The following is a 26,346-nucleotide window of genomic DNA, read 5'->3' as shown; positions in this document are numbered from 1 at the left end:
AATAAATGCCCCATCTTCGATGTCATGAAATATACCCTGTTTCCCCGAAAATAAGACAGTGTCTTATATTAATTTTTGCTCCCAAAGATGCGCTAGGTCTTATTTTCAGGGGATGTCTTATTTTTCCACAAAGACAAATTCACATTTATGGTTGAATTTTTAAAAATGAAAATTTATTATCTACTGTACAGTAGTTGTCATCACAAAACAACATAACCAAACTGTGAATCCTTTCAAAAATTTCTATATTATATTGTATTGCTATACTGTTTTAAAATTACTGTTTTAAATTTCTGTTTGTATGTAAATTTATATTGTTGTTGGGCTTATCCCTGTGAAAGCTGCCCTGAGTCCCTTCTGGGAGATGGAGGTGGGATACAAGAATAAAGTTATTATATTATTATTATTATTATTATTATTATTATTATTATTATTTCTTGTTACCTTTATTTCCACATACAACAATCTATGGTATGTACATTTACGATCCTGCATGCTTCCAAACAAAAACTTTACTAGGTCTAACTTTTGAGGGAGGTCTTATATTTAGCAATTCAGCAAAACCTCTACTAGGTCTTATTTTCTGGGGATGTCTTGTTTTCAGGGAAACAGGGTATTATGTGTAGATATGAATGAACTGTATGGAAGGAAGAAAGGAATGAGAGCTAATAATTTTGGAAACACCATCTGAAAATATTAAGGCCTGCAATGACTAACTACCTACTTGCTGAATTGTAATTAAAACTTGCTAATAAGACATGAAATAGTTGAACTTCCTGGTAAACTGCGATAAGAACAGTGACAGTGATAACATAAATGTTTACATCTGTTTACATCTGTCAACATTTGCTGACTTGATGAACTTTTGAGGCAGAGACAATGGTTCTTTCAAGTTAAGGATGTTAAGAAGGAAGTCAACACAAAGACAACACCAATCAAGAAGAATCAACATTTGGTCCAGGAAACTGAGATGGAGCCAGGATGGAAGACGTCTATCATTCATTTGCAGCTTTGGGACAACATTAGCAAAATATTGCTATATAAGTGAACTTATGACAATTCAGAAATTGTGGCAGACCAGAGGAGTCTAGCTCTGTATGTCTAATGTCATTCTTTGTTGTTCTGTGAAAGTTTTGGTTAACCTCTCACACTGAAATTGCAATAAAAAGAACATATGCTTTAAAGTTATTGAAAAGTTATTCATAACGTTGACCTATGGTCCTCATGTTTACTGACTCTTGAAAAGGGTTAGAGATTTGGTCCCAACACTCACTGCACAACCGTCAAGCACCGCCCTGATGAAAGGGTTGTTGTCGTAGGACATCTCTTCATCGTTGGAGCCCAGGAAGCGGATGGCCTTGTCGTAGTTGCCGGAGGCGTCGTCGTGCCACGCCACGGACTGGTAGCAGTTGTAGGTAATGTTCTGGTGGGCCGAAGCGGTCAAGAGCCTCAGGAAGGTCATCTGCACCACGCCGATGGGGTTGCCTTCCGAGTCGACATAGGAGAGCTGTGGGGGGCAAAAGACGAGGGAACGAGGAAGCACACAATGCGGGACTATACCAAAACGGGTGAGGAAAGGGATCCTCTCCCCAATACCTTCCATAACCAAAGATGGTTCCCACAATGATGACCAGTCAACAATTCACTCTTTTAATTACAATAAGGCTACTATTATGGGGGCTGGATTGAATGGCCCTTATGGTCTCTTCCCACTCCATACTTCTATGATTCTAAATCATTAAATTATCCATCTTCTGGTCTGAACATAACACTGGAGGACGTAGAAATTCCTACAGAACAGTGGTTCTCAACCTGTGGGTCCCCAGATGTTTTGGCCTTCAACACCCAGAAGTCCAGCTGGTAAACTGATTTCTAGGAGTTGTAGGTACCTGGGGAACCACAGGTTGAGAATCACTGCTATAGAGGAATCTTCTCCAGGTAGAGGTAGACAGGTCCTTCAACATAACTCTTAATTAACTTCCAAGGAATCATACCAAAGATTTGCCTGGAGGACCTAGATAATGCCAAGAGAGACCATCTTTCCTCCAGGTCTGGGTAAGTAAAACCATGAATATGAATTTTGTGGCTACAGGGGGTCTTACTTGAATTTGTTATTGGATGTTAATAGCTGGAGAATCAAAGTTAGAGAGCGATATATCTGGGCTATTGGCTGGTGCCCTCCGGGGTGAGAAAGGTGGGGTAAAAGTATTGTAAATAATGGATATGATCCTCAGATAATTTCTTTGAAAGCGTTGGGTAATGTAGAAAGCAATGGGGCTCTGCCATTAATAGACTAGAGACGTTCATAATAAACACAAGTTCACTAGAAAGACATAATAGGAAACAAAGTGTATACCAACCGGATGACTGGATTGCTCTTCGGTTTTGTCCTGAGAGATCAACACGACTGACTAAAGTAAAGTGAACATGCCAGAAGACAGACAAAAAGAAGAGCTAACAGAACCTAGAAGACCTGTTCTCCAACTGGACAACATCTCTCCATAGGTGATCACAGTTTGGGCGAGGCCATGGTTCAAAACTAGGTCAGTCATTGTATTGTTGAAGGCTTTCATAGCCGGAATCATTGGGTTGCTGTGAGTCTTTCAGGCTGTATGGCCATGTTCCAAAAGCTTTCTCTCCTGACGTTTCAGCCACTATAGATAGCAGGCATCCTCAGAGGTTGTGAGGTATGTTGCAAACTAGTTGGTAACTAGTTTCCAACATACCTCACAACATCTAGTTTCCAACATACCTCACAACTTCTAGTTTCCAATTTACGTCACAACTTCTAGTTTCCAATATACCTCACAACCTCTAGTTTCCAACATACCTCAGAATGTCTAGTTTCCAACATACCTCACAACCTCTAGTTTCCAACATACCTCATAGCTTCTAGTTTCTAATATACGTCACAACTTCTAGTTTCCAACATACCTCACAACCTTAGTTTCCAACATACCTCACAATCTCTAGTTTCCAACATACCTCACAATCTCTAGTTTCCAACATACCTCACAACCTCTAGTTTCCAACATACCTCACAACCTCTAGTTTCCAACATACCTCAAAATGTCTAGTTTCCAACATACCTCACAACCTCTAGTTTCCAACATACCTCACAACTTCTAGTTTCCAATATACTGCACAACTTCTAGTTTCCAATATACCTCACAACCTCTAGTTTCCAACATACCTCAGAATATCTAGTTTCCAACATACCTCATAACCTCTATTTTCCAACATACCTCACAACCTCTAGTTTTCAACATACCTTACAACTTCTAGTTTCCAACATACCTCACAACTTCTAGTTTCCAACATACCTCACAACTTCTAGTTTCCAACATACCTCACAACCTCTAGTTTCCAACATACCTCACAACTTCTAGTTTCCAATATACCTCACAACTTCTAGTTTCCAACATACCTCACAACCTCTAGTTTCCAACATACTTCACAACTTCTAGTTTCCAACATACCTGACAACCTCTAGTTTTCAACATACATGACAACCTCTAGTTTCCAAGATACCTCACTTCTAATTTCCAACATATCTCACAACCTCTAGTTTCCAAGATACCTCACAACTTCTAGTTTCCAACATACCTCACAACCTCTGAGGATGCCTTCCACAGATGTGGGTGAAACGTCAGGAGAGAAAGCTTTTGGATCATGGCCATACAGCCCAAAAGACTCACAGCAACCCAGGTCAGTCATTGTTTTCTAAGATGGCATTACTGATATTAAAGGTCCTTGACAAATATTCCTAGTTTTACCAAAGTCTTTTGAGTTTCACCCAACGCAACAGAGGAACCCCCCAAGATTGACTTAATTTTATTTTCAGTGGAAAAATCTCAATTTAAGGAGGCCAAATATCTCTTTAAAGTTTGAGGAAATGTTTAAAAATCTGCTAAGATGAGTATTTCCTCCCCTACAGGCATCAACAAATTAGACCGTAGCTGATTTCTAAATGAAAAGGCGTTTCGACAGGATTGAAATTCCCCATGGGGCCTTTGCGTTGGCTTGAAGAAACGATCAGAGCTGAAGCACAAATATTGCCAGCGTTTGGCAAATCAATCAATTAGATGGTATCAAAAGTGACTTCCGATTCAATCAGGCAAGGAGATTGAATGCTTCTTTTCAAGACAGGTGATCGCCATTCTTGGGCACCTTCTTTGGGAAGACAATTGCTTCTTTCACGAATCTAAGGAGATCGGAGATAGCTCTTTTTTACTAACTTAACTTCATCCAAGAGGAAACTATTCAACGTAGTCTTAATCTTTTGTAATTCTTTGTTGTTTTAAGTCAAGGTGCCCCAAGATCTTCAGATATATGAAATTTAGTAAATTAAAAGTACGATTTAATCAAAGATAGGCACTTTTCTTGGAATCGAAATGGGATTTTTGGAGCCTGCATTGTCAATTCGTCTTCATGCGGCAAACCGCCGACGAACATGTGTTAGCAGCTCCTTGTTTTCTTAAATATCAGAATAATAAGAGTTTGTGACAGAAGCCAGATGGCAGCAACTGGATAATGGGCTTGAACAAGCATAAAGCGCCATTATGCTCTAATGGGGAGTTATGTACATGTTCCAGGGCTAAAGAGAGAATGGAGGGAACAAAATGCCTGGAGGTGAAACGGAAGATTTGTAATCCCCTCATTCGCTCCTGTGAAATGCAAAGGGAAGAAAATTAACCCCATCGGATCAGCTTCGGGCACCGGAATAGCGGTGATAGGCATAGAAATGCAATTCTTGGGCTATGCTCTATCCAGAGAAGGACAATTGCATATAGTCCAGGAGTTATCCCTAATACCGTTTCCACCATTCTAGATTATTGCGAGCCACCATGACACTTTTTGCTAAGACAGGAAGTGACCATGATGTCACTTCCTGTTCTTGGAAATGGCTATTTTGGGGGCAACGCAAAGCAGAAAAGGGGAAACATGCCTCATTTTATAGGCACAATCGGAAGAATGTCCTGGCTTTGAATGATTTCCTGTTAATTGTCAAAACAAATGTTGTAGATCAGCCAGAGGCTGATGGTTTAACTGAGGATTTAGAAAGGATTGTGGGCTTTCTTGTGCCACAAAGTCTGGGAAATTTATTTATTTATTTATTTATTTACAGTATTTATATTCCGCCCTTCTCACCCCGAAGGGGACTCAGGGCGGATCACAATGTGCACATATAATGGCAAACATTCAATGTTTCAATTATGTTTCTCTCTGTGAGAAAACTGGCTTGGAAAGTGTAGGACCTCAACTCCAAGAATCAATAGTAGATAAGGATTTGAGTGAAGAGCTGAGTGATAAGAAGGGTTCCCAGGAGAAGCCAGCTGTAGCTATGGAGATCAACAAAAGTCTCCCATTTACAAACCAGAGCCCAAAAATAGAGTACGCTGGGCTGAGAGATTATGTGGGAAAGTTGTGGAGAAAATTCACGGGAGACGTAATGCTTTCACGGGTGGACATTAAACAATAGTTCAGGCAACGCTGTGTTAGAATGAGAAGCTAAGCCTGCGTTCTCTTGCTCCTGGTTCAAGTCAAGACTTGATTTTGGATGTAATATATTCTGGAAGTCTTCTATGTTTCTGTTCTTGTACTCCTGCTCAAGCTTTACTAGTTATAGATCCCTGAAAGTTGGGGAGAAAATTCATGAGAGACGTAATGCTTTCATGAGTGGCTATTAAACAAGTTGTTTACTTTAAGGGCAGTTCAGGCAACACTGGGTTAGAATGAGAAGCTAAGCCTGCGTTCTCTTGCTCCTGGTTCAAGTCAAGACTTGATTTTGGATGTAATATATTCTGGAAGTTTTCTATGTTTCTGTTCTTGTACTCCTGCTCAAGTCTTACTAGTTATAGATCCCTGAAAGTTGGGGAGAAAATTCATGAGAAACGTAATGCTTTCATGGGTGGCTATTAAACAACAAGTAGTTTACTTTAAGAGAGTTCAGGCAACACTGTGTTAGAATGAGAAGCTTAGCCTGAGTTCTCTTGTTCATATTATATATTCTGGAATTGCTCTATGTTTCTGTTCATGTACAAGTCCTTCCTCCTTCTTTGTTGCTGCAAACTTTTAGAAAGTTTCTTCTCACCATTGTAGTCACTTTGGACACAAGAAGTTAAGATCTCCAAACCAAAGGCCTATATGAATCTCCAATCACTGCCCACCAAAATTTCACCCAAATTAACATTTGAGATGAATTTGAAGTTCATTCCCTTTTTTCAAAGCATCTGAATACTTTCAAGCAACATCAAGAGACCTTTGGTAAGACTAGGGACCTTTCTGGTCTGGACAGTGGTGCATCAGATGTCAGCCATTAATGGTCGAAGCAGACCCCAATTTTCTCCTCTTTCTTTTTGGACCACAAGCTGACCCTTGTGTCCGACATTCCCATTTCCTGCCCTGTGATCACGTTTGAGATGTCTTCTAGATGTTGGTGGAGATATCTGATAACACGAAGCAAGCAAGATAGTGGCATCAAAGTTGGGAGAGTGGGAAGAAGAGCATCCTTTTCTTTGAAGCCAAATAAATAAGACAAAGCTGTCACCCCTGATACACATACCAACACACTCAACATAACTGGAAGAGTTCCAAGAAAGAGGCCAAAAAATGGGATCTACACATAGTGGACCATAGCCTTACAAATTAGTATAGTGTTGTGAGTACGTAACATACTATGAATCTGAAGACATGGCCTTTTCATGTTTGCGAAGACAGAAACAACTCTAGACACACGCAAACACACACATCCAAGAGATCTATACCATGACAACATTGCTCTGGAAGCCCCCAGAGCAGTGGTTCCCAATCTTTGGTCCTCCAGGTCTTTTGGACTCAAAACTATGAATTTTGGGAGCAGAAGTACAAAACACCTGAAGGACCAAAGGTTGGGACCCATTGCTCCAGAGGAAAAACAAAACGCCAATTGGTCAGAAGGTTTGGTTCGAGATGACAAAAAACTGGGGCTGGAGGACATGTTGAAGTCTGAAGATGGAAGGTCCACCATGTTAGGAGTGTTTGGACCTCAATGATTTCTGATCATGTTGATTGGGCTAAAGTCTAAGATTAGAGCTCAGACTGATATGGTTCTGTACGGTTAAGACAGGATTGCTCTGAAATGGAAAACGAGGACATTTCTGACAATATGCTGAAGGACAAGACCTTCCATGGCTCAAATATCATAAATACCACCTTGTTGGATTCAATTAAGGTTCGGTCTTGGGTGGTGGAGATTATACCAAATCTCTTCATAATGCAATTGTTTAGAAAAACGTGGGAAAAAATTCTGTACAAAAATGCCCCATTTTGTGCAGAAAAGCTCCACATTGCGAGTAGGATCTCAAAGGCTTACTCCTTCCATCAAGAAAACAAGTGGAGAATTGCATCCTGGATGCATAGATTTTTGGGGAAGCTCGGAGGAGACACAAAGACAAAGAGGACACTATTCGGACGCTCTCTAACTGTGTTTGTTAGTCTATCATGCACCGTGAGATCAGCTCGGGGTTTGAAACGGAAACGTTGGCGTGGCCGGCATGCTCCATTCCTGAGGCGGTGGAGGGGAGCCAAAAGCAAAGCCACTTACCATGGAGCCCCGTTTGAAATGACTATACCACGTGGCGGGCTGCTCTTTGGGCCAACGGGCCAGTTTACTCTGAAAAATACGGGACAGGTTAAAGCCCAACCGCAAGCCAAATGCAAGAGCCTCTTACCAGTTTACCGCGCTTGAATTCACTGAACCAGGAGCCAGGGTTTTCCTTTGGCCAGGAAGTAATTCTAGCCTGAAAAACGGCAGAAGAGGTGCAAAAAGGAGGAGAGAACAGAGACAAGACAGAGACGTAAGTGAATGCAAGAGTTACATATAGCAGAACATACAGACGTTTAAGTCAAAGCTCTCCAACCTGTTAAATAAAAACTCGAAAACCGACTACGTGGCATCACGGAGCAAACTTTTTCCGCAACCGCCCTTCCATATGACTATGAAACAATTGACACCTCTCATTACTTTGGGTTTAATGGCCTGTAACCTTGGAGAAAGCTGGCGGCAAATTCTGCTGGCGGAAGCAAATGGGGAAATTAATGACATAGGTCACAAATGACCCATTGATCTGGAAAGGTTTTTGGCTGGCACAGCTCCATCATACCTAAGGTGCAGAGGCAGATGAAAGGCTGTTTCTCCATCCCAACTGTCACTGCCCGGTTCTCAGAGGGTAAGAAGAAGGAGGCATCGTTTCATCATGTCTAGACCCATAAGAGGGATGGAAAGCTCCATTCAAACTCCCACTACCCAGGCCTCAAAAGGAGAGAAGAGGCAGGCACAACTCCACTGTGCTTAGGACCAGGAGCAGATTGAAGCACCTTTCTCCCTCCCAACTGCCAATGTCTTGGCCTTGGAGGGAGAGAAGGAAAGCAGGCACAGCAATATCACGTCTAGGACCAAAAGCAGATGAAAAATTCTCCCTCCATTCCAACTGCCACTGCCCTGGTCTCAAAAGGTTGACACAACTGCATCATGTCTAGGTCTAGAATGCCAGTCCCAACTGGCATTGCCCTGGCCTCAGAGATAGAGAAGATGGAGCAGATACAGTTCTGTATCCCTTGGACCGGTGGCAGAGAAGGAGAGGCAGACACAGCTCCATCATGCCTGGCCCAGAAGCAAGGCTCTCCCTCCAATCCAACTGCCGCTACCTTCTTCCATCCCAACTGTCACTGCCCTGGCCTCGGAGAGAGAGAAGAAGAGCAGGGTACAGTTCCATTATATCTCAGCATAGATCCATTATATCTCAGCATAGCTCCATTATATCTCAGCACAGGAGGTGCTTCCCTCCAACCCAACTGCCATTCCCTCCAACCCAACTGCCACTGCCTTCTTCCATCCCAACTGTCACTGCCCTGGCCTTGGAGAGAGAGAAGAAGAGCAGTGTACAGTTCCATTATATCTCAGCATAGATTCACTATATCTCAGCATAGATCCATTATATCTCAGCATATAAGGCCTTTCCCTCCAACCCAACTGCCATCCCCTCCAACCCAACTGCCGCTGCCTTCTTCCATCCCAACTGTCATTGCCCTGGCCTTGGAGAGAGAGAAGAGCAGGGTACAGTTCCATTATATCTCAGCATAGATTCATTATATCTCAGCATAGATCAATTATATCTCATCATAGAAGGCCCTTCCCTCCAATCCAACTGCCACTGCCCTGGCCTTGGAGAGAGAGAAGAGGAGCAGAGCACAGTCCCATTATTTCTTATCATAAATCCATTAGATCTCAACTTAGAAGGCCCTTCCTTTCAACCCAACTGCCACTGCCCTGGCCTTGGAGAGAAGAAGAAGAATAGCAGGGCACAGTTCCGCCATACTTTCAAGTGGAAGGTTTTTGCCCTTGTTCTGCAATGCTAAAAGATTCAAATTGGGGGTGGGAGGAAGAGAGCGAGTTCTCTTTAAATATTCCCAGCTGTCCGCTAAATAAATAAATACATAAACATCTTACATGTCTCCTTAATATGGCTGTATATCATTTTTTACTCCACCATATTAAGAGTTCTCATTATTTCTTTATGAAATACAACACAGCAATTTTCCCGCATTAATACATATTTTATATCCCATCATGGAACAGTAACACAGTGAGCTATTAGGTAGATAAATGCGCACAATGAATAAATAAGCTTTTTTTTTTTTTTTTTTGTATATGGGCCTTTGGAACAAAAATTGTAATTCTTGGGGTGTGTCCCTGAAACAGAAGAATGGGTAAAATTTTCTTCAAAGTCTCAGAGAAAGCTTGGAGAAAGAGATCAGCTGAGGATATGATCCATGGTTTCGTCGGTTTCAGTCTGCATTTTGGGTCATCTGATTTTTCGATCTTGTCCTGAATTGCCTTTGTTCTGATGTCTTGCTCCTGGGCTGCAAGGATCAGGCCTTCTGTCTCCTTCTTCAGGGTCCCATTTGTGAGCCAGAGCCAGGTCTTCTCCTTATCAGCTTTTCCTTCAATTTTGAAAGTTTTCCATGCAGTGTTTTGTTGTGCCAGCTCTCAGCTCTAGTTTGTAGTGCGGTTTTCTTGTACTGGTTTTTTGTCTGCTGTGCTTTGAGGAGTTTCTGATTTTTGACTACAATCAAAGCAGGTTCTTCACTTTGATTTACATCTTCTGCCAGGGCATGTTCTTCTTATTTGACTGTTTTACTTGTAAGAGTCTTCTGCCCCCTGATCTTTTAGGCAGATATTATTATTATTATTATTATTATTATTATTATTATTATTATTGTTATTATTTGTTCTGATGGCTTGCTCCTGGGCTGCAAGGATCAGGCCTTCTGTCTCCTTCTTCAGGGTCCCATTCGTGAGCCTGAGCCAGGTCTTCTCCTTATCAGCTGTTCCTTCAATTCTGTCAAGGAACTTTCCATGCAATGTTTTGTTGTGCCAGCTGTCAGCTCTAGTTTGTAGTGCGGTTTTCTTGTACTGGTTTTTTTGTCTGTGCTTTGAGGAGTTTCTGATTTTTGACTCCAATCAAAGCAGGTTCTTCATTTTGCTTTACATATTCTGCCAGGGCATGTTCTTCTTCTTTGACTGCTTGTTCTACTTATTATTATTATTATTATTATTATTATTATTATTATTATTATTATGCTCAAAAGTTGGTCCTCTTACTAGCCAGACCTGTTTATGGTCATCAGATCTTCTTTAAGGTCTAGTTAGAACCTAACATTCAAAATTATCTTGGTCAGGAAGGTTCAAATCATAGTCATATTTGAAGACCTGAGAAAAGGCCTTCAAACTTGAGGCAGAAATGTGTATCCAAATAGCCCATAGCATTATCACATTCTGTTAACATTGAACTTTACGAGGATATGTACATCAGTTGGAATAAGATCACGGCGACTTATGCGTCACCAAACGTTATCAAGTGTGAGAATATATTACTGAAAAAAAAGGTATTACTTACTCCTTCTGATTTCTTATCAGGGAAAATGCAAGTTTCACCACCAGCTGTAAAGTTACAGTAAACTTTGAAGGAATCCCTGGAACAGCCTTGGTTAGGATCCACCCAGTATTCACCTGAAGTCAGGAGACCAAATGTTTTTGTTAGACTAGGGAATACTGGTTACAAATCTGCTACTCAAGAGTTTGAACTTTCGCTTTCACATTCTCTGGGTTGCTCTCAGAAAGTCCTTACTCTTCCTAGTATTTAGGTGGAATTTCTCTCTCTTTTGTGAATTCTTCTATGTGTGGACTAGATCCAACTGAACCAAATATGAGAACCATGTCATAGGTGTCAATTTATCAAATCATATGATCAAATCATAGGTGTCCCTTCGGGGAGATGGGGCGGGGTATAAAAATAAAATTATTATTATTATTTATTAGGTGTGGATTTATCATGTTCTTTCTGATTTTTTGGGTGTCATCAAGTTGGAACAAACCACTGGAGTCAGGGGTTTTATGATACAACCTTTTGGTTCCTACACAATTCCCTTCCCTTGAATGAACAGTGACTACCTACTAGTGATGTGCATTTGTATGGAATCACGGTTAACTTTGTTTAGTTTCATTCGTTTTGTCTCAGTTTCGTTTTGTCCCCATTTCCGAAATGGGGCACCTATACAAATAGAATTTTCATCTCGCATCCAAAAAAACCCAAAAGTTTTCAGACACCCCCCCCCCCCCCCCCGGCTAGGGTTTTGGGCAAGAGGGGGTGAAAATCACCACACACTGATGGTATTTCGACCCCTTTTAGCCCACCAACTTTTAAAATGTTTGGGTCTTCCACAGAGTACTATTCTTATTGATATTATTATTATTATTATTATTATTATTATTATTATTATTACCCTTTGGCACACATCAGCTATCATGGGGAAGCAGACCTCTCTCAGACTCAGCTTAGGGTCCCAGAGTATCTATTGTTGTTATTATTATTATTATTATTATTATTATTATTATTATTATTAATACTAACACCCATTAGTACACATCAGATGTCATGGGGAAGCAGACCTCTCTCAGACTCAGCTTAGGGTCCCAGAGTATCTATTGTTATTATTATTATTATTATTATTATTATTATTATTATTATTAACACCCATTAGTACACATCAGCTGTCATGGGATAGCAGACCTCTCTCAGACTCAGCTTAGGGTCCCAGAGTATCTATTGTTATTATTATTATTATTATTATTATTATTATTATTATTATTATTATTGTTATTAACACCCATTAGTACACATCAGATGTCATGGAGAAGCAGACCTCTCTCAGACTCAGCTCAGGGTCCCAGAGTAACTATTGTTATTAATATTATTATTAACACCCTTTGGTACACATCAGCTGTAATGGGAAAGCAGATCTCAGTACCTGCTTATTGTTACACAGCCCAAAATGAAAGGAAAACGAAAGCAAGCATGGTGACCGTGCAGCTTTCTCTTTCGTGTCACCTTTAGTTTCATCCGAAAATTATTTGTTTAGTATCATCCATCCGGATGCACGAAACAAAAGATGCCATTTTTGGACGAAACAAAAGATGAAACAAACCCCGTGCACATCTCTACTACTTACCATCTGGGAAGTCGGGATGACAAAGCTGAAGGTCTTTGCAGGTACGAGCCGGGTTGTGTTGGGTGCCCAAGGGATGTTTCATCTGCTCAATTTCCAGTTTCAAAGAGTTTAGCGAGCCAAAGATCTCCTCCATGCCATCAGCGTAATCCATGTAGTTGTCCGTGTTGGGAGCATCGTCCACCAACTGGCTGGCATCGATGTTTCTTCGGGTACGCTTCGATGACTGGATGGGCAATGGTTGGATCACTTCTCCAGGAGGTCCCTTGGATGATGAAGGACAACAGTTGGGTTTGAGCAACGTTATACAAGAGACTACACAAGGGAAGGGGTCAAAACCCACAAAGTTGTACTCACCGGAGGTCCTGGTAGTCCAGGATGGCCCATTTCACCCTTTTGACCTGTCGGACCCTGGAAAGAATGACAAGAAAGCCTGTTATCTGTAGGTAGGTAAACCCTATTAAGGAGGTAAGGAAAGTTCACCAAAATCCTCACCAACACTTCCCATTGAAAAAGTATTACCCACTGTGATTTTTTTAGTTTACAGATGTCATGTTTAATTGCGTTTTTAAAGGGTCAATATTTCAGTTACTCTGCACTCATGAGTTGGTTGCCATGGAGAAGTGGGTGGAGCCAACTGCCGTTTTGGTGGAGAAGTGCAGGTTTGAAAAAGAAGCAGTTGGTCTCTGCCCTGATGAGGTACAGTGAAGACGGACCCTCAGTTGACGGGATCAGGGAGACTCAAATGCTTATTTTTGAGTCAATTTAAAATAAGTTTGGTGACTTATTTTAAGGTAGTCTGTCTCCTGATGAGGAACAGATAATCTGTGATTGTAATTCATAGGGTGACCACAGTTTAGAGCAGTAAAGAAAGAAGTCACATTTTAAGAAGTTTGAAATACCTCATTCTAGCTTTGCAACTGTTAACCAAATTGCCTCTAAAGAGAAAGTTATTGTAACCATTAAGCTTTGTGCCAGAATAAACGTGTTATTGTTCTTTAAAACATCGCAGCTTCTGTCATATATATATATTACCATCAAAAACAAACAAGAAGAAGAAAAACAAACATTAAAAGGTCTCCTCTCTAAATAGCTAGTGGCTATATCTTCCCATAGTGGTGGCAAGCGTGGATAATCCCCTTTACATCTGGTGGCCGCATTATAAACATCTTTACAATTGGTGGCAGCGGTTATAATATAATAATATAAATTAAATAAACCTCTGACGTCTCTTCTCCGCACCCACCATGACTTTTTTGATCCTACAAGATTGATGTTCTCCTTTCCAATTGTGGTTTTAGGCGAAAACCCACAAATATCTTGTGGTTGCTCCTATCAAATCACTCATTCTATGTTAAGTCAACTTATAAGTAGACCCAACTGTCTCAACAAATTCAAATTACTTGGGGTAGACAATAGGATTATTATTATTATTATTATTATTATTATTATTATTATTATTATTATTATTACATTCCTGTTAATAGAAATGTTGCCATTTTTACTATTTTGTTGTCTGCACTCACCGAAGATCCTTTAGCACCTTTTGGACCGGGAGGACCCTAGAACAAGAACAAAAAAAAAACAAGCTGAATAAAAATAGCACAGGCATTCATGTCAATTATTGATGACAAGAAACTCACCACAAAGAAAACATTAATGCAAATCCCAAGCCAACGGAAGTACGAGTCCATTTCGCCCGTCTTCGAATATTAAGCATAACGTAAAGTAAGATAAATGCATCTATTTAGCATTCTAAAAATGAAGGATTGCTTGCATTCTGAAAAGTCAAGCTATTTATCTTTCCGAAATGGCGAAAATGTGAAATGATACATGTTCCCTTTCAAGGTGTTAATGGGTGATGAAGCTGAGAGCAGGCCTAGCAAGATCTGAGAAAGACAAGGAGAAGCAAGAGTTCCACAACCGTTGAAAAAGGAGAACAGAGAGATAGTTCTGACACTTTTTCTCGTCCAAAATGAACCCTCAGTTCCAATCTTCAAGGAATTGCCTTTTTGCTACTTACTGGTAATCCTGGTGGACCAGGTGGGCCAATTGGGCCAGAAGGACCTGCAATACCCTATGAGAAGACAGAAAAAACAAAGGTTGATTTAAGCACAACATGGGTTGCTATAGACACACACACACTTGTTCTCCTTTACGTGGAAGTAGGTCTTGCATGTCCATGGAAGTAGGAAGGAGATAATTTGAAATGTGGCACTGGGGGCAAGTTCTATGTATGCCATGGATGGATCCATTAATGGATCCAGGACCAAGTTTTCACTGGACTGATTATTAATGAAAAGGCTAATTGGAAAAAAATGACAATGGCTGGTTAGTGTTGAACCTCAGCGCTGGCTCACCTTGCTCTCGACCACAGCAGACTTGGTTTTTACAGTTTATTGATAAAAGATAGCAAAATCTGAATAAAAAGCAGTAAAGAAAGCAATAATCCAATTGCAAAGGCAATTTGTAGAATATAGTTCAAAGTCTCTATCATAGCAAATCAGTCCTGAAAACAAGGTAGCATGAACTCCAAAATGCAATCCGAAACACAGGATCTAGGCTTGAACAAAAGCAAGAATTATATCCCATGAGCATAGACAAGGCAGGAACTTAGCTTCAAAATCAACGTTTCTCAAATTTTTCCCCATTTCTCTCTTATTTAACTATGCTTACAGGCTAAGAAAGCATTCCTTTGTCCTTGAGTTCCCACACGTTTGACAGCTATTCTAAGAGAACATCTGGGACAATGAACTCTTAACCTTAACCTTGTATCCCTATCTAATGTTTACAATATTTATATGGTTCACCTTACCCAGTCTACTTTTACAACCTCTCTGTTTTAATCCATGTTTTTATTAGTTCTTGTCATTTGTTTTTATTGGCGAATGTTTAAATTTTTATAATTGTGCAGGTCTTTTGTCTATTGTTGTGTTTTATATTGCTATTGTTTTTATTCGGGCTTGGCCCCATGTAAGCCGCCCTGAATCCCCTTTGGGGAGATAGAGGCGGGGTATAAAAATAAAGTTATTATTATTATTATTATTATTATTATTATTATTATTATCATTATTAATGAAGACTCCTCTGACTCACTGCCAGAGCCACCTGGGACTTGTTGATGCTCTGAATCCTGTGAAAGGTCACCATTATCACTGACTTCTGCTTCAATACTAGTCTGTTTATCAACAACTTCTGCTTCACTGCTAGCCTGTGGTCTCTCTGACAATTCAGAGCCATCAACTGGCAATTCAGAGCCTTCAACTTGTCAGGGGATGATGGGGTGCAGAGTGGAGAGTGTAAAACATTGATTAACATTTCAGAGAGGAATTGTTGGAGTAAGGTTGTATTTGTATGAAATGTAAATCAAATCCTGATAGGTCACAGTAATCACAACAGGCTGTCAGTCAAAACTAGCCTGCTGTTAACTATTTCATTACTGAAAATACACACTCTAGCTCATCAGCAGTAAACACTTGATTTACATTTCATACAAATACAATCATACTCCAACACAACATTTCCTTGGTCAGCCTGCATAAACCCAAATCCCCTTTCATCATCAGACTGAACCACAACAGTTAGGATAATAGGAACACCATCTACAGTTGTGTTGACAATCAAGGAAACCACATCTCTGAGCCTACATTACCTGAGCAAGGCAATTGTTGACTAGGACAAATGGAGGTGTCTCAGCTATGGGATCAATATAAGTTGGAGACTTGACGACAAATATCAACAATTACAAGGTTCTGGTGATTCAACGGAACATTGAAGAACCACTGAAGGAAATTGTCACGGATGTTCTCTGGTGGCCTACCTGTTCTCCTTTAGCTCCTGATCCACCTTGAGGACCTGGTAGGCCTCGGTCTCCCTTTTCTCCTTGTTCGCCAGGAGGACCAATCAGGCCAATCAGACCTGGATGTCCCTTAAAAATAAGGAAAATGAAGACAACATTTCGAGATGAAACAAGCAAAAACAGAAGTCATCGTCCCTACTTAATAATGTGTCCTGCACAAGATTCACACATGGGGTTTTTCCCCCATGGAAAATAGCATTTTCTGCATAGATATAATCTGATCGCTTATAAATCTCCTCTTATGAAGGAGAAATGAAGAATTAGGTCAGTGGTCAGGAATGCTCATCTCTTATTTTGTGGTCTGATTTTGGAAGTTACCGATCCGCTTTCGTTTGCAGAATTCTCACCTTTTCTCCCTTTGGACCCGAATCTCCTTTCAGTCCAGGTAAACCAGGTGGGCCCTTTGGAAGAAAAACAAATATAACATGGCATTGAAGTTAATTTTGTATTTGACATCCCCCGCCCTCGCCCTGACCATTCCAAGCTTCTTAGGTCCAAACACTGTGCTACATAATAATTGTACACAAAATTGTATGCATTTTGCATGAAAAAAATGAAATATTCTTCCCATTCAAAACAAAGTTATGGAGCTCAGGACAAAGTAAGATGATTCAGAAAGCATGCAGATGAGTATATTCTGTCCCAATATGAATAATCAAAGTACTTACCATCGGGCCTGGAGGTCCATCTGGCCCTGGTGCACCAGGAAGTCCTTGTTCACCCTGAAAAATAGTGACTACTAATTAGGCACCAATGTATTATCATCCTATAATATTTTTTGCTGTCTCAGTTCAAGAGCTCGAGTTAAGGATCAAGATTGACTATCATAAAATAAATGGGGGAAGTAACTATGGGATATTTCCCACCTGACAAATCATTTGATCTACATAAAGCTAGCTACCAATTTCAGCCCATGCTTTCCTAACATTCTCAGGGGACAGTTGTGGGACACGTATATTGTTGGTTTATTTTGGGTGTAAGGATGAAATGACGAACCAAGTGTTTTTTACGGTTTACAACTGTGTATACCAGACATGTGTTCCAGCATCTTAACTGTTAACAGCAGGCCAGTTGGCGTGATAGCCTGCAACAGCCAATAGGTCGCGACTTCCGGCCTGAGAGGACGTTCATCATTCTGCTGTGGAATGTGCTCTTATCAGTAGTAGTGTGTGCTGAGCTGATAGGCAAGGAGAAAGCATGTCTGCAATGAGCGATGGACTTGTAAATACTAGACATGTCCAAAAAATCGTTTTGAATCGTATATCGGAATTATTTCGGATTGTTCTCGCTTTTTGATACGCATTCCGAGACATTGTCTCACTGCGTAACCAGCAATGTAATTCGAACCATTGTTGGCCCATTCTCTAATTGTCTCTTAATGTTTTGTTATCCCCCCCAATTTTTTTAACGTGTTTTTAAAAATATTTTTAAAATGTTTTTGTTTCTGCAACCTACCTTGAATGGGAGCTTAGCTCAGCCTAACATGGTTCTTTCTCTTAGCAAGGGAATTTCTAGTTTTGAAAGTATCTTTGCACTCTTTGCCAGGGCATTGCTTGGTGTGGTGGTCACTGGTCCATTTCTAATGGAAGGCATTGGGTTGAGGCTTGTGGGATTACATAGCCAGAGACACCATTGATTTCCAGTATCCTCCTTGCTTACAAATATAGCAAGGGAATTTCTAGTTTTCAAAGTATCTTTGCACAACTTGTAAGGGCATTGCAAATTTGATGAGGATAGCTCAAGAAATGAGGGCGGGAGAGCCCTGTAAAAGTCCCCCCCCCCTTGGTTCCTTTTTTTTGGCGATTGCGCATGCGCGTCCACCATTTTAGAAACATTTAGAATCATTACGAATTTTCGGAAATATCCTAAATTTTTGGGTGAAAAAATCGGAAATACTTTCTATATCGAAGCGCCAGCGCCCCCTACTTTAGAAACGAGAATTGAAACATTTTTTTCATCGATCGGACATGCCTAGTAAATACCTTTGCATATATATCGAATAAAGCCTTAGAACAGCTGCGTTCAGCTGATTAACAACTGAGGTGTCGTTTGTCGGAAGCAGTCTGACCAAGGATTAATTGGTGAGAGTCAAAGGATCACCAATAAATCAGGGTGCTGCGGAGCTGATGTTTTTAAAACCCCACCCTGACATATAACTACTAAAAACATCCAAAACTATATCAGAGCGTGGAAAAGTTTCTTTCTTGGGCTACAAGTCTAACTGAAACTTCTTTGAGCTCTACAACTACAACTGATAGGACAACAGGACAAGTTGGTTTATTCTACAACCCAAGGACCTAGTATTACTGAGTTGGATAAATACTCACAACAGGGCCAGGTATTCCCCGAAGGCCGTCTGGACCTGGTTTTCCTGGAGGCCCTTGAGGTCCAACTGGACCTGTCTTCCCAGGAGGACCTTCCAAGCCACCTTCACCCTGGAGATGAGAAACAATTGAGAAAGAAAGGTTGTGGAAAGGAGAAGAGAAGAAAGGAGACCAAAACTGAAAGCAAGTTGACTTTCTCAGTGTCTAAAATGTGTTACCTTGGCACCTTTTTCTCCTTGTCGGCCTTCAGGACCTGCTGGTCCGGGTGGGCCCTGAAACAAGAAGACGGAAGGGGGAAAAAAGGAGAAAAATGATGTCGCTATCTCAGTAACCCAGGAGATAATTTTGGAATATTTCAAATTTCAGACTCCTGCTCAACCCATCTCTTTCTCGCTCATTCTATATGATTGGCATTCTCTTCTTCTTCCCCTTTGCTGATTTGAAGAACTTGCATCTGCAATGAAAGGCATAAATACTCCCACATTGCATACGAAACATTGAGGCTGCTGAACCCAAGAGGAGATGATAATGACCCCTGATTGCATTTCAATGCTGTTCAGTTACAGGAAAAGAAAACAAGATGGGATGAACTTCCCTCTTCTGAATGACAAAACCAAAAGCCGCAGCTAGAGCAGATTAAAAATCAGAAATCATTACAGGATGCAATATTTTGTAAGCACAAATACGACTTACTCTCTTCCCTGGCGGGCCGGAAGGACCAGGTTCTCCAGTTGGACCAGGGGAGCCCTAAACAGAGGAGAGAAAGACACCATAAGTAATAAGACCAAACATGGATGAAATCAACAGCGAGATTCCAGAAAATGGAGGAGCGTCCTTATTTCCAAAGCTCTGAGGGAAATTGAAATGCACTTACAGTCTGTCCGGATTCACCATCGTCACCTTTATCACCTGGTGGACCATCTTGACCCTGAGTGAAAAGATAGAAGAATATCTTCACACAATCCATATCCACCTACATTTATGTTGCTTCTGAGGAACATCTTCACCACCCCATGGATACTAAAATCCAAGGATACTCAAGTCCCATTATATACAACAGGAGAGCAAAATAGTGTCCCTGGTTGGTTGTATCCTTGGGCTCAAAATTTATGGATAAGATATAGAGAGTAGACTGTACTCTCAGAGTAGAAACTAGAAGAAGACAACCATTAGCTGCATGATTGGTACTTACAGCTGGACCAGGTTCACCCGGAGGACCTGGGTCACCAGGGAAGCCAACTGGACCCTAAAAAGATGAATCGAATGGAAAAAAACATTACTCACACAAATACTTATTGGGATTATTTCATTCTGAAGATTTTAAACCTGAAGAGAGAATGAATTTTTAGGTAAATATGTAAATTGGGGTGGGCAACTGGAAGGCGAATGGCATGCCATTGTCGGAGAATTTCATGGCCGGGATCACAGGGTTGTTGTATGTTTTCCGGGCTGTCTGGCCATGTTCCAGAAATATTCTCTCCTGACGTTTCACCCACATCTATGGCAGGTATCCTCAGAGGTTGTGAGGTATGGAGAAACTAAGCAAGGAGGTATGGCATGCCTTTTCCTCCTGAATTTTCGAGAGATTGTACCACTATCCTGGAAGTGATGTCAAGTCACTTTTGGACCACATCAAGTCACTTTTGGACCACATCTGGAGACCTCACCTTGGACCACATGTTGACCACTTTCCCCACTCCAATAAAAATTTCACTGTCAAATATGTTCCTTTCTCTGGGTGAGATTGGGGTAATTATGACCAATTTTCAAATATCAGAGTATACCCAATTGGGTCAACATATAGCCAAATCTAAAGGAATCAATGGCTATTCTGTAGTTAGGAGTAACAATAGGATTTAGGTCATGTTACTCAAGAGAGTGCCATGACTCTCTGGTGTTGAGCTATATGAAGTGGCTCAATGTTGGGAAATGAGAAGCTCTCAAGGCAATGGAGGTCAACCGCAACCACCTGGTGTTATTTAGGACTTGGTAATGTAAGGCATCACAAGCATTGAAATATAAGTGAAGGCTACTTACAGGGCTACCTTTTGGACCGTCATCACCTGGAGGTCCTTTGGGGCCAGGAGGACCAGCGGCCCCAGAAGGACCAGCTTCACCCTTTTCTCCTCTCTCTCCTTTAGGACCCTGTCAATGGAAGGTGAGAGATCACATTAGCAGACTTCTTACCAGAGCACCAATCTTAAATGTATGCCAAAAGGATTGATGTGTACAACCCATGTGTTCCATTATTCCCACCCCTGTTTTAAAGCTCCATACTTACAGGAGGTCCACCATCTCCAGGTAGACCAGGTTCTCCAGATTCTCCAGGTTCACCCTATAAATGGCAGGACACAAAAAGGAAATATGCTTATCTTTTTTGGGCTTATCCAACATGACCCAGTACATGTTCCAACATGACCAAATCTATCCAATATGACCTAGTACAATATCCTCCTTTAGGGGGATGGGAGAGTGAATGAAGGGCACACAAGAACTATTTTGAGACTCTTGTGGTCTCCTCCAACTCTATAGTGAGGTCTCCAGATGGTTACCTTCTCACCGACTGCTCCAGGATTCCCAATCCCACCTGGAGGACCTTGTGGTCCATCAGCTCCGGGGGACCCAGATGGACCTCGGGGGCCTGGTGGCCCTGGCGGACCCTGTGGGGAGAAGAAGGCATCCCATTAGTGGGCCGATAAACTCTTATAGGTCTTCCAGGACCTTAGAGACTAACTGAGAGAAAGAGGTTGGTAGCATAAGCTTTCATCAGTCTACTTCTTATAAATACATATGGAAATTGCAATATAATATAATATTGTCAGCTCTTGAAAGCTATAGGACTCAAAGCAGGCTCACACAGGTAGCTCTATAGAAACGCTTTATAGAGGACCTTCTTTACAAGATGAAAACGAAGCTGGAACTGACGTATTCCCGCCAAACCCCGAGTATATCCGGCTCCTACCTTCCCCCCTCCCCACATTCACACGTATCTGTTATATGGTCCTTTTCCAAGCTTGAATAACCAGATCTGGCCATAAAACCCATCCCTGGCCAGATGGCTCTTATCATTTAGATTATCTCCCACCCTACCTCCCAATTCTCTGGCAGGACGTGGAGAGTACAGTTGTTATGAATGCTGGTGTGGAGATGTGGGGTAGAGGAGGAATCTTTTTATTCTCTTTAGATGGTAGCGTAACTTAAGTTAAAATATATGTGACAGAGGCTTAGATGTTAAAGAAAATTAATAAGTTTATTTCAGGCACAGAGCTTAGTGGTTACAATTTGTTTCTCAGAGTTAAAGTTTCTTAATCTGTTGCAAATATAACTTATGATGAATACACTTTCAAAACACTTGCTCCTTTCCTTGAGCAATCTAAACCTGATCACTTTGGATCTAACTGGGACTACTTCCCCTTACTACTCAGACTCTACAATAAATATAAACAAGTTACCCAACTTGCTTAATTTGACACAACTAGAGACCTGAGTTTCCCTGGTTTCCCTAACCTGGAACCAGTGTCTTCCCTGTGACTAAAAATCACAGACCAACCTGCTTTCCAAAACACTCCCTCCAACGGCGGTTGGCTCCGCCCTCGCCGCCACGGCAACCTGCCTCAGAATGCCAAGCTGGCCACCATCCCCCACGAAACAGCAACCAATACCTACCCCTACAAACATAGTCAAACATGACTTCCAAAACGAAACCAAACAAACATGGCATCTATAAATCAAAATAAAAACACACTTCTTTACAGCTGGGCTTTCACATCCTGACAAATATATACTTATATTTAAAGCATCTTACCATTTGGCCGACATCACCCGTTTCTCCCTTCTCACCAGGAGGTCCAGGTAAACCCTGCGGGGAAAACGAGAAAAGCCTTTCTCTTACTAATATGCATATATTCAGAATGGTTACTAAGCTATCATTTACATGACACGTATTGTGGGACCGGGCTGTGTCACAGGCTGTTGAGCAATCAGCTGCAACAAATCACTCTGACCAAGAGGTCATGAGTTCGAGGCCAGCTCGGAGCCCCATGTTTGTGAATGGATTATGTAGTATAGTGTGTGGAAATTACCTGCAGTCCGACTGGACCTGGAGGTCCAGGGAATCCTCTCGATCCTTCGTCGCCTTTCTGACCAAAGAGACCTTGTTGTCCTCGAGGCCCTGGTTCTCCGTCGGCTCCCTTGGAAGGAAGGAATACATGCATTAAAAACCTTCACAAACTTTTTTCCGTCAACCTGACAAGCTTCTGTGAATGTCACAGATGGGAAGACGAGAAATGGGCCTTCACTCTGGTGAGGACTAATTTCTGGGACCTTCCAAGGAAAAACAACGGGAGTGTGGTGGAGTCTTCTTCATTGAAGGTCCTTGACGAGAAGCTGGATGACCATCTTTTGGGAGTACTTGGATTGTGTCTTCCTCCATGGAAGAATGGGTTGGATTGGATGGTTATGGGGGTCTTCTTGGATTCTATGGTTTTATGATTCAATAGGAAATGGTACCAGGATCTCATAAGCCTCAAACTACTACACCATATTGGTTCTTTGATTACTAGGAATCCACTTCGTTCATAAACATAGATTTCTGGCCTTAGTTAAACCCCATCACCATCTTTCCATAGGCATGTATAAATACTAAAAAATATTAGAGGAGTGGCAGTTGAACGCATACTTACTGCTGGGCCTGGTTGGCCAATCTGACCTTGTGGACCAGTAGGACCTGGCGGACCCTGATGAGAAAGAGAGATACATTGAGTGACATGCATATTTATTTATTAATTTGTGACATTTATATCCTGCCCTTCTCACACCAAAACACAATATCGGCATTATATATTACTATATCGTACTATACCACTATACTGCAATATTGTTAGTAATATTACATGTAATATATAATATATAATTATAATAGTGTATTATTATTATATTGTATTACAATATAGTATTATTAATAATAACAATAATGTATTACCAGCCTCTCCTTATGATTCAGTGCAGTAATAAGTGGGGCATAAATACCATAGAAATAATAATAATAATAAGAATAATATTAAATAATAATAATGAAATAATAACAATAATAAAATTATAACATAATATTTAATAATAATAATAATAATAATAATGAAATTATAATAATAAAATTATAACATAATATTTAATAATAATAACAATAATGATGATGATGATGATGATGATGTTAATGCAGAAGGTGCAAAGACCTGGCTCTGGCTCACGAATAGGACCCTGAAGAAGGAGATAGAAGGCCTGATCCTTGCAGCCCAGGAGCAAGACATCAGGACAAAGGCAATTCAGGTCAAGATCGAAAAATCAGCTGATGACCCAAAATGCAGACTGTGCAAGGAAACTGACAAAACCATGGATCATATCCTCAGCTGCTGTAAGAAAATTGCACAGACAGACTACAAACAGAGGCACACCTAATTGGCCCAAATGATTCATTGGAACTTATGCCTCAAGTCCCACCTCCCAGCAGCAAAGAACTGGTGGGATCACAAACCTGCAAAAGTATTGGAAAATGAGCACGCAAAGATACTGTGGGACTTCCGAATCCAGACTGACAAAGTTCTGGAACACAACACACCAGACATCACAGTTGTGGAAAAGAAAAAGGTTTGGATCATTGATGTTGCCATCCCAGGTGAGAGTCGCATTGACGAAAAACAACAGGAAAAACTCAGCCGCTATCAGGACCTCAAGATTGAACTGCAAAGACTCTGGCAGAAACCAGTGCAGGTGGTCCCGGTGGTGATGGGCACACTGAGTGCCATGCCAAAAGATCTCAGCCGGCATTTGGAAACAATAGACACTGACAGGATTACGATCTGCCAACTGCAAAAGGCCATCCGACTGGGATCTGCAGGCATCATCCGAAAATACATCACACAGTCCTAGACACTTGGGAAGTGTTCGACTTGTGATTTTGTGATACGAAATCCAGCATATCTATCCTGTTTGTTGTGTCATAATAATAATAATAATAATAATAATAATAATAATAATAATAATAAGTTATTGCAGAAGGTGCAAAGGCGGTTTGCAGTTCAACATTGAGAAAAGTCAAATAATAGTGATGTCCTAAGAGATATATACAAAGCGAAAGAAACCCTCAGAAATATACAAATTAATGCTCACCTGTTCGCCTTTGTCCCCTTTGCTCCCCTTCTGCCCGGGTTCACCAATTTCACCCTATCAAACCGGAAAACATTATTATACACACAGATACACAACAACCACTCCGTGAGGACTACCACGTGTCCTACTTTTCTTGGACTTGAGCTAAAATCTCTTCCGACTCCACAAATGCTCTAACTATACCAATTAGTGATGTGAATAATTCAGCAAATGCATCTCCTTCCTTTCAAAATATAGTGCTCCTAAATGCCTGGTGATCAAGGTTGAGTTTTTCTTATACAACGTTGGGTCAGAATATGGCTGAAGGGCGTTCCTTCGGCTCTCGAACTGATTAGAAGCCTTCGCAATTTTATCTTATTTTATTTGTGGTTAGCCCAGTTGACGTGGGAGAAGGGAGAAAGGCAAGCAAAGAAGGCTCGACGTCGACTTGTCAAAGTCTGCCTAAGGCGAAATTTCAAGGCAAAGCTGGGGACTCGGGGGAATCCGGAGGAAAATCGAAAGCATTTTGATATGAAGGGAAATTTCTCAGCGGGGTTCCGTGTCTCACCCCGTCAATGCCAGGCAAGGAATTTATACTTTGAAGAACACACAAAGCTTCTTTGTATTGGGTTATATACAAGGCCCACATAATTCAAGATTGTTACCAAACTCATTTGGCCTGCCGCCCCCTTTCCAGAAAAAATATGACTCAACGCCCCCCTGGAAAGGGGGTGTGGCTTAGAGGGGTGGGCGTGGCTCCTGCTCAAGAGGGCGGGGCTGAGCCTCTCCCCTAGTCCAAGATGCAGGGCTGCCAGGGGGAGGTGGGCGGGGCCACAAATGGGTAGCCAGGACTGAGATGGGCGGAGTTACGAGCTCTGAGCTAGGGCTGAGCTTCTATCCCTGTCCTGCGGTGCCTGCCAGGACACAGGGGGAGGGGCTAGAGGAGGGGGCGGGGCCTCTTCCTAAGTGCCTGATGGGGCTGAACCTCTATACCTCACCCCATGTTCTAACAAGTGCCTCAGGGGAGTTATAGAGGCTCAGCCCTGTCTTGCGCTCTTGGGAAGAGGCCCCGCCCCCATCCCAGCCCCGTCCTTTAGTCCTAAAAGTCCTCTCAGGGGAGTTATAGAGGCTCAGCCCTGTCTCAGGCTCTTGGGAAGAGGCCCCGCCCCCACCCCAGCCCCGCCCTTTAGTCCTAAAAGGCCTCTCAGGAGAGGTGTAGAGGCTCAGCCCTGGCTCGCGCTCTTGCGAAGAGGCCCCACCCCCACCCCAGCCCCGTCCTTTAGTCATAAAAGTCCTCTCAGGAGAGGTATAGAGGCTCAGCCCTGTCTCACGCTCTTTGGAAGAGGCCCCGCCCCCACCCTAGCTCCGCCCTTTAGTCCTAAAAGTCATCTCAGGAGAGGTATAGAGGCTCAGCCCTGTCTCTCGCTCTTGGGAAGAGGCCCTGCCCCCACCCCACCCCTGTCCTTTAGT

The 26,346-nt window shown here is 41.7% G+C and overlaps 1 protein-coding gene across 2 annotated transcripts in view; it reads right to left on the bottom strand.

Annotated features, from left to right (window-relative positions):
• The window catches only part of col5a1 (collagen type V alpha 1 chain), a 180,029-nt gene that overhangs the window by 5,638 nt on the left and 148,045 nt on the right, over window positions 1–26,346 (bottom strand). The window contains exons 44-65 of one of the 2 annotated variants that reach the window (XM_062960419.1): window positions 24,898–24,951; window positions 23,415–23,468; window positions 22,815–22,922; window positions 22,538–22,591; window positions 21,285–21,392; window positions 21,014–21,067; window positions 20,770–20,877; window positions 19,925–19,978; window positions 19,607–19,660; window positions 19,426–19,479; window positions 18,951–19,004; window positions 18,736–18,843; window positions 17,077–17,130; window positions 16,756–16,809; window positions 16,370–16,477; window positions 14,573–14,626; window positions 14,076–14,111; window positions 12,907–12,960; window positions 12,553–12,814; window positions 10,941–11,053; window positions 7,586–7,654; window positions 1,274–1,507 (exon numbers count right to left, since the gene is read on the bottom strand). In XM_062960419.1, coding sequence (XP_062816489.1) covers window positions 1,274–1,507; window positions 7,586–7,654; window positions 10,941–11,053; window positions 12,553–12,814; window positions 12,907–12,960; window positions 14,076–14,111; window positions 14,573–14,626; window positions 16,370–16,477; window positions 16,756–16,809; window positions 17,077–17,130; window positions 18,736–18,843; window positions 18,951–19,004; window positions 19,426–19,479; window positions 19,607–19,660; window positions 19,925–19,978; window positions 20,770–20,877; window positions 21,014–21,067; window positions 21,285–21,392; window positions 22,538–22,591; window positions 22,815–22,922; window positions 23,415–23,468; window positions 24,898–24,951 — 1,902 coding nt within the window. Of the gene's footprint in view, window positions 1–1,273; window positions 1,508–7,585; window positions 7,655–7,712; window positions 7,782–10,940; window positions 11,054–12,552; window positions 12,815–12,906; window positions 12,961–14,075; window positions 14,112–14,572; window positions 14,627–16,369; window positions 16,478–16,755; window positions 16,810–17,076; window positions 17,131–18,735; window positions 18,844–18,950; window positions 19,005–19,425; window positions 19,480–19,606; window positions 19,661–19,924; window positions 19,979–20,769; window positions 20,878–21,013; window positions 21,068–21,284; window positions 21,393–22,537; window positions 22,592–22,814; window positions 22,923–23,414; window positions 23,469–24,897; window positions 24,952–26,346 lie in introns of both variants that reach the window. The other variant, XM_062960418.1, reaches the window with a different exon arrangement.

The sequence above is a fragment of the Anolis carolinensis genome, unplaced genomic scaffold, assembly GCF_035594765.1.
Source record: "Anolis carolinensis isolate JA03-04 unplaced genomic scaffold, rAnoCar3.1.pri scaffold_7, whole genome shotgun sequence".
NCBI lineage: Eukaryota > Metazoa > Chordata > Lepidosauria > Squamata > Dactyloidae > Anolis > Anolis carolinensis.
Note: the sequence above shows the minus strand (reverse complement) of the source record. Positions and strands in the feature narration are given on the sequence as shown.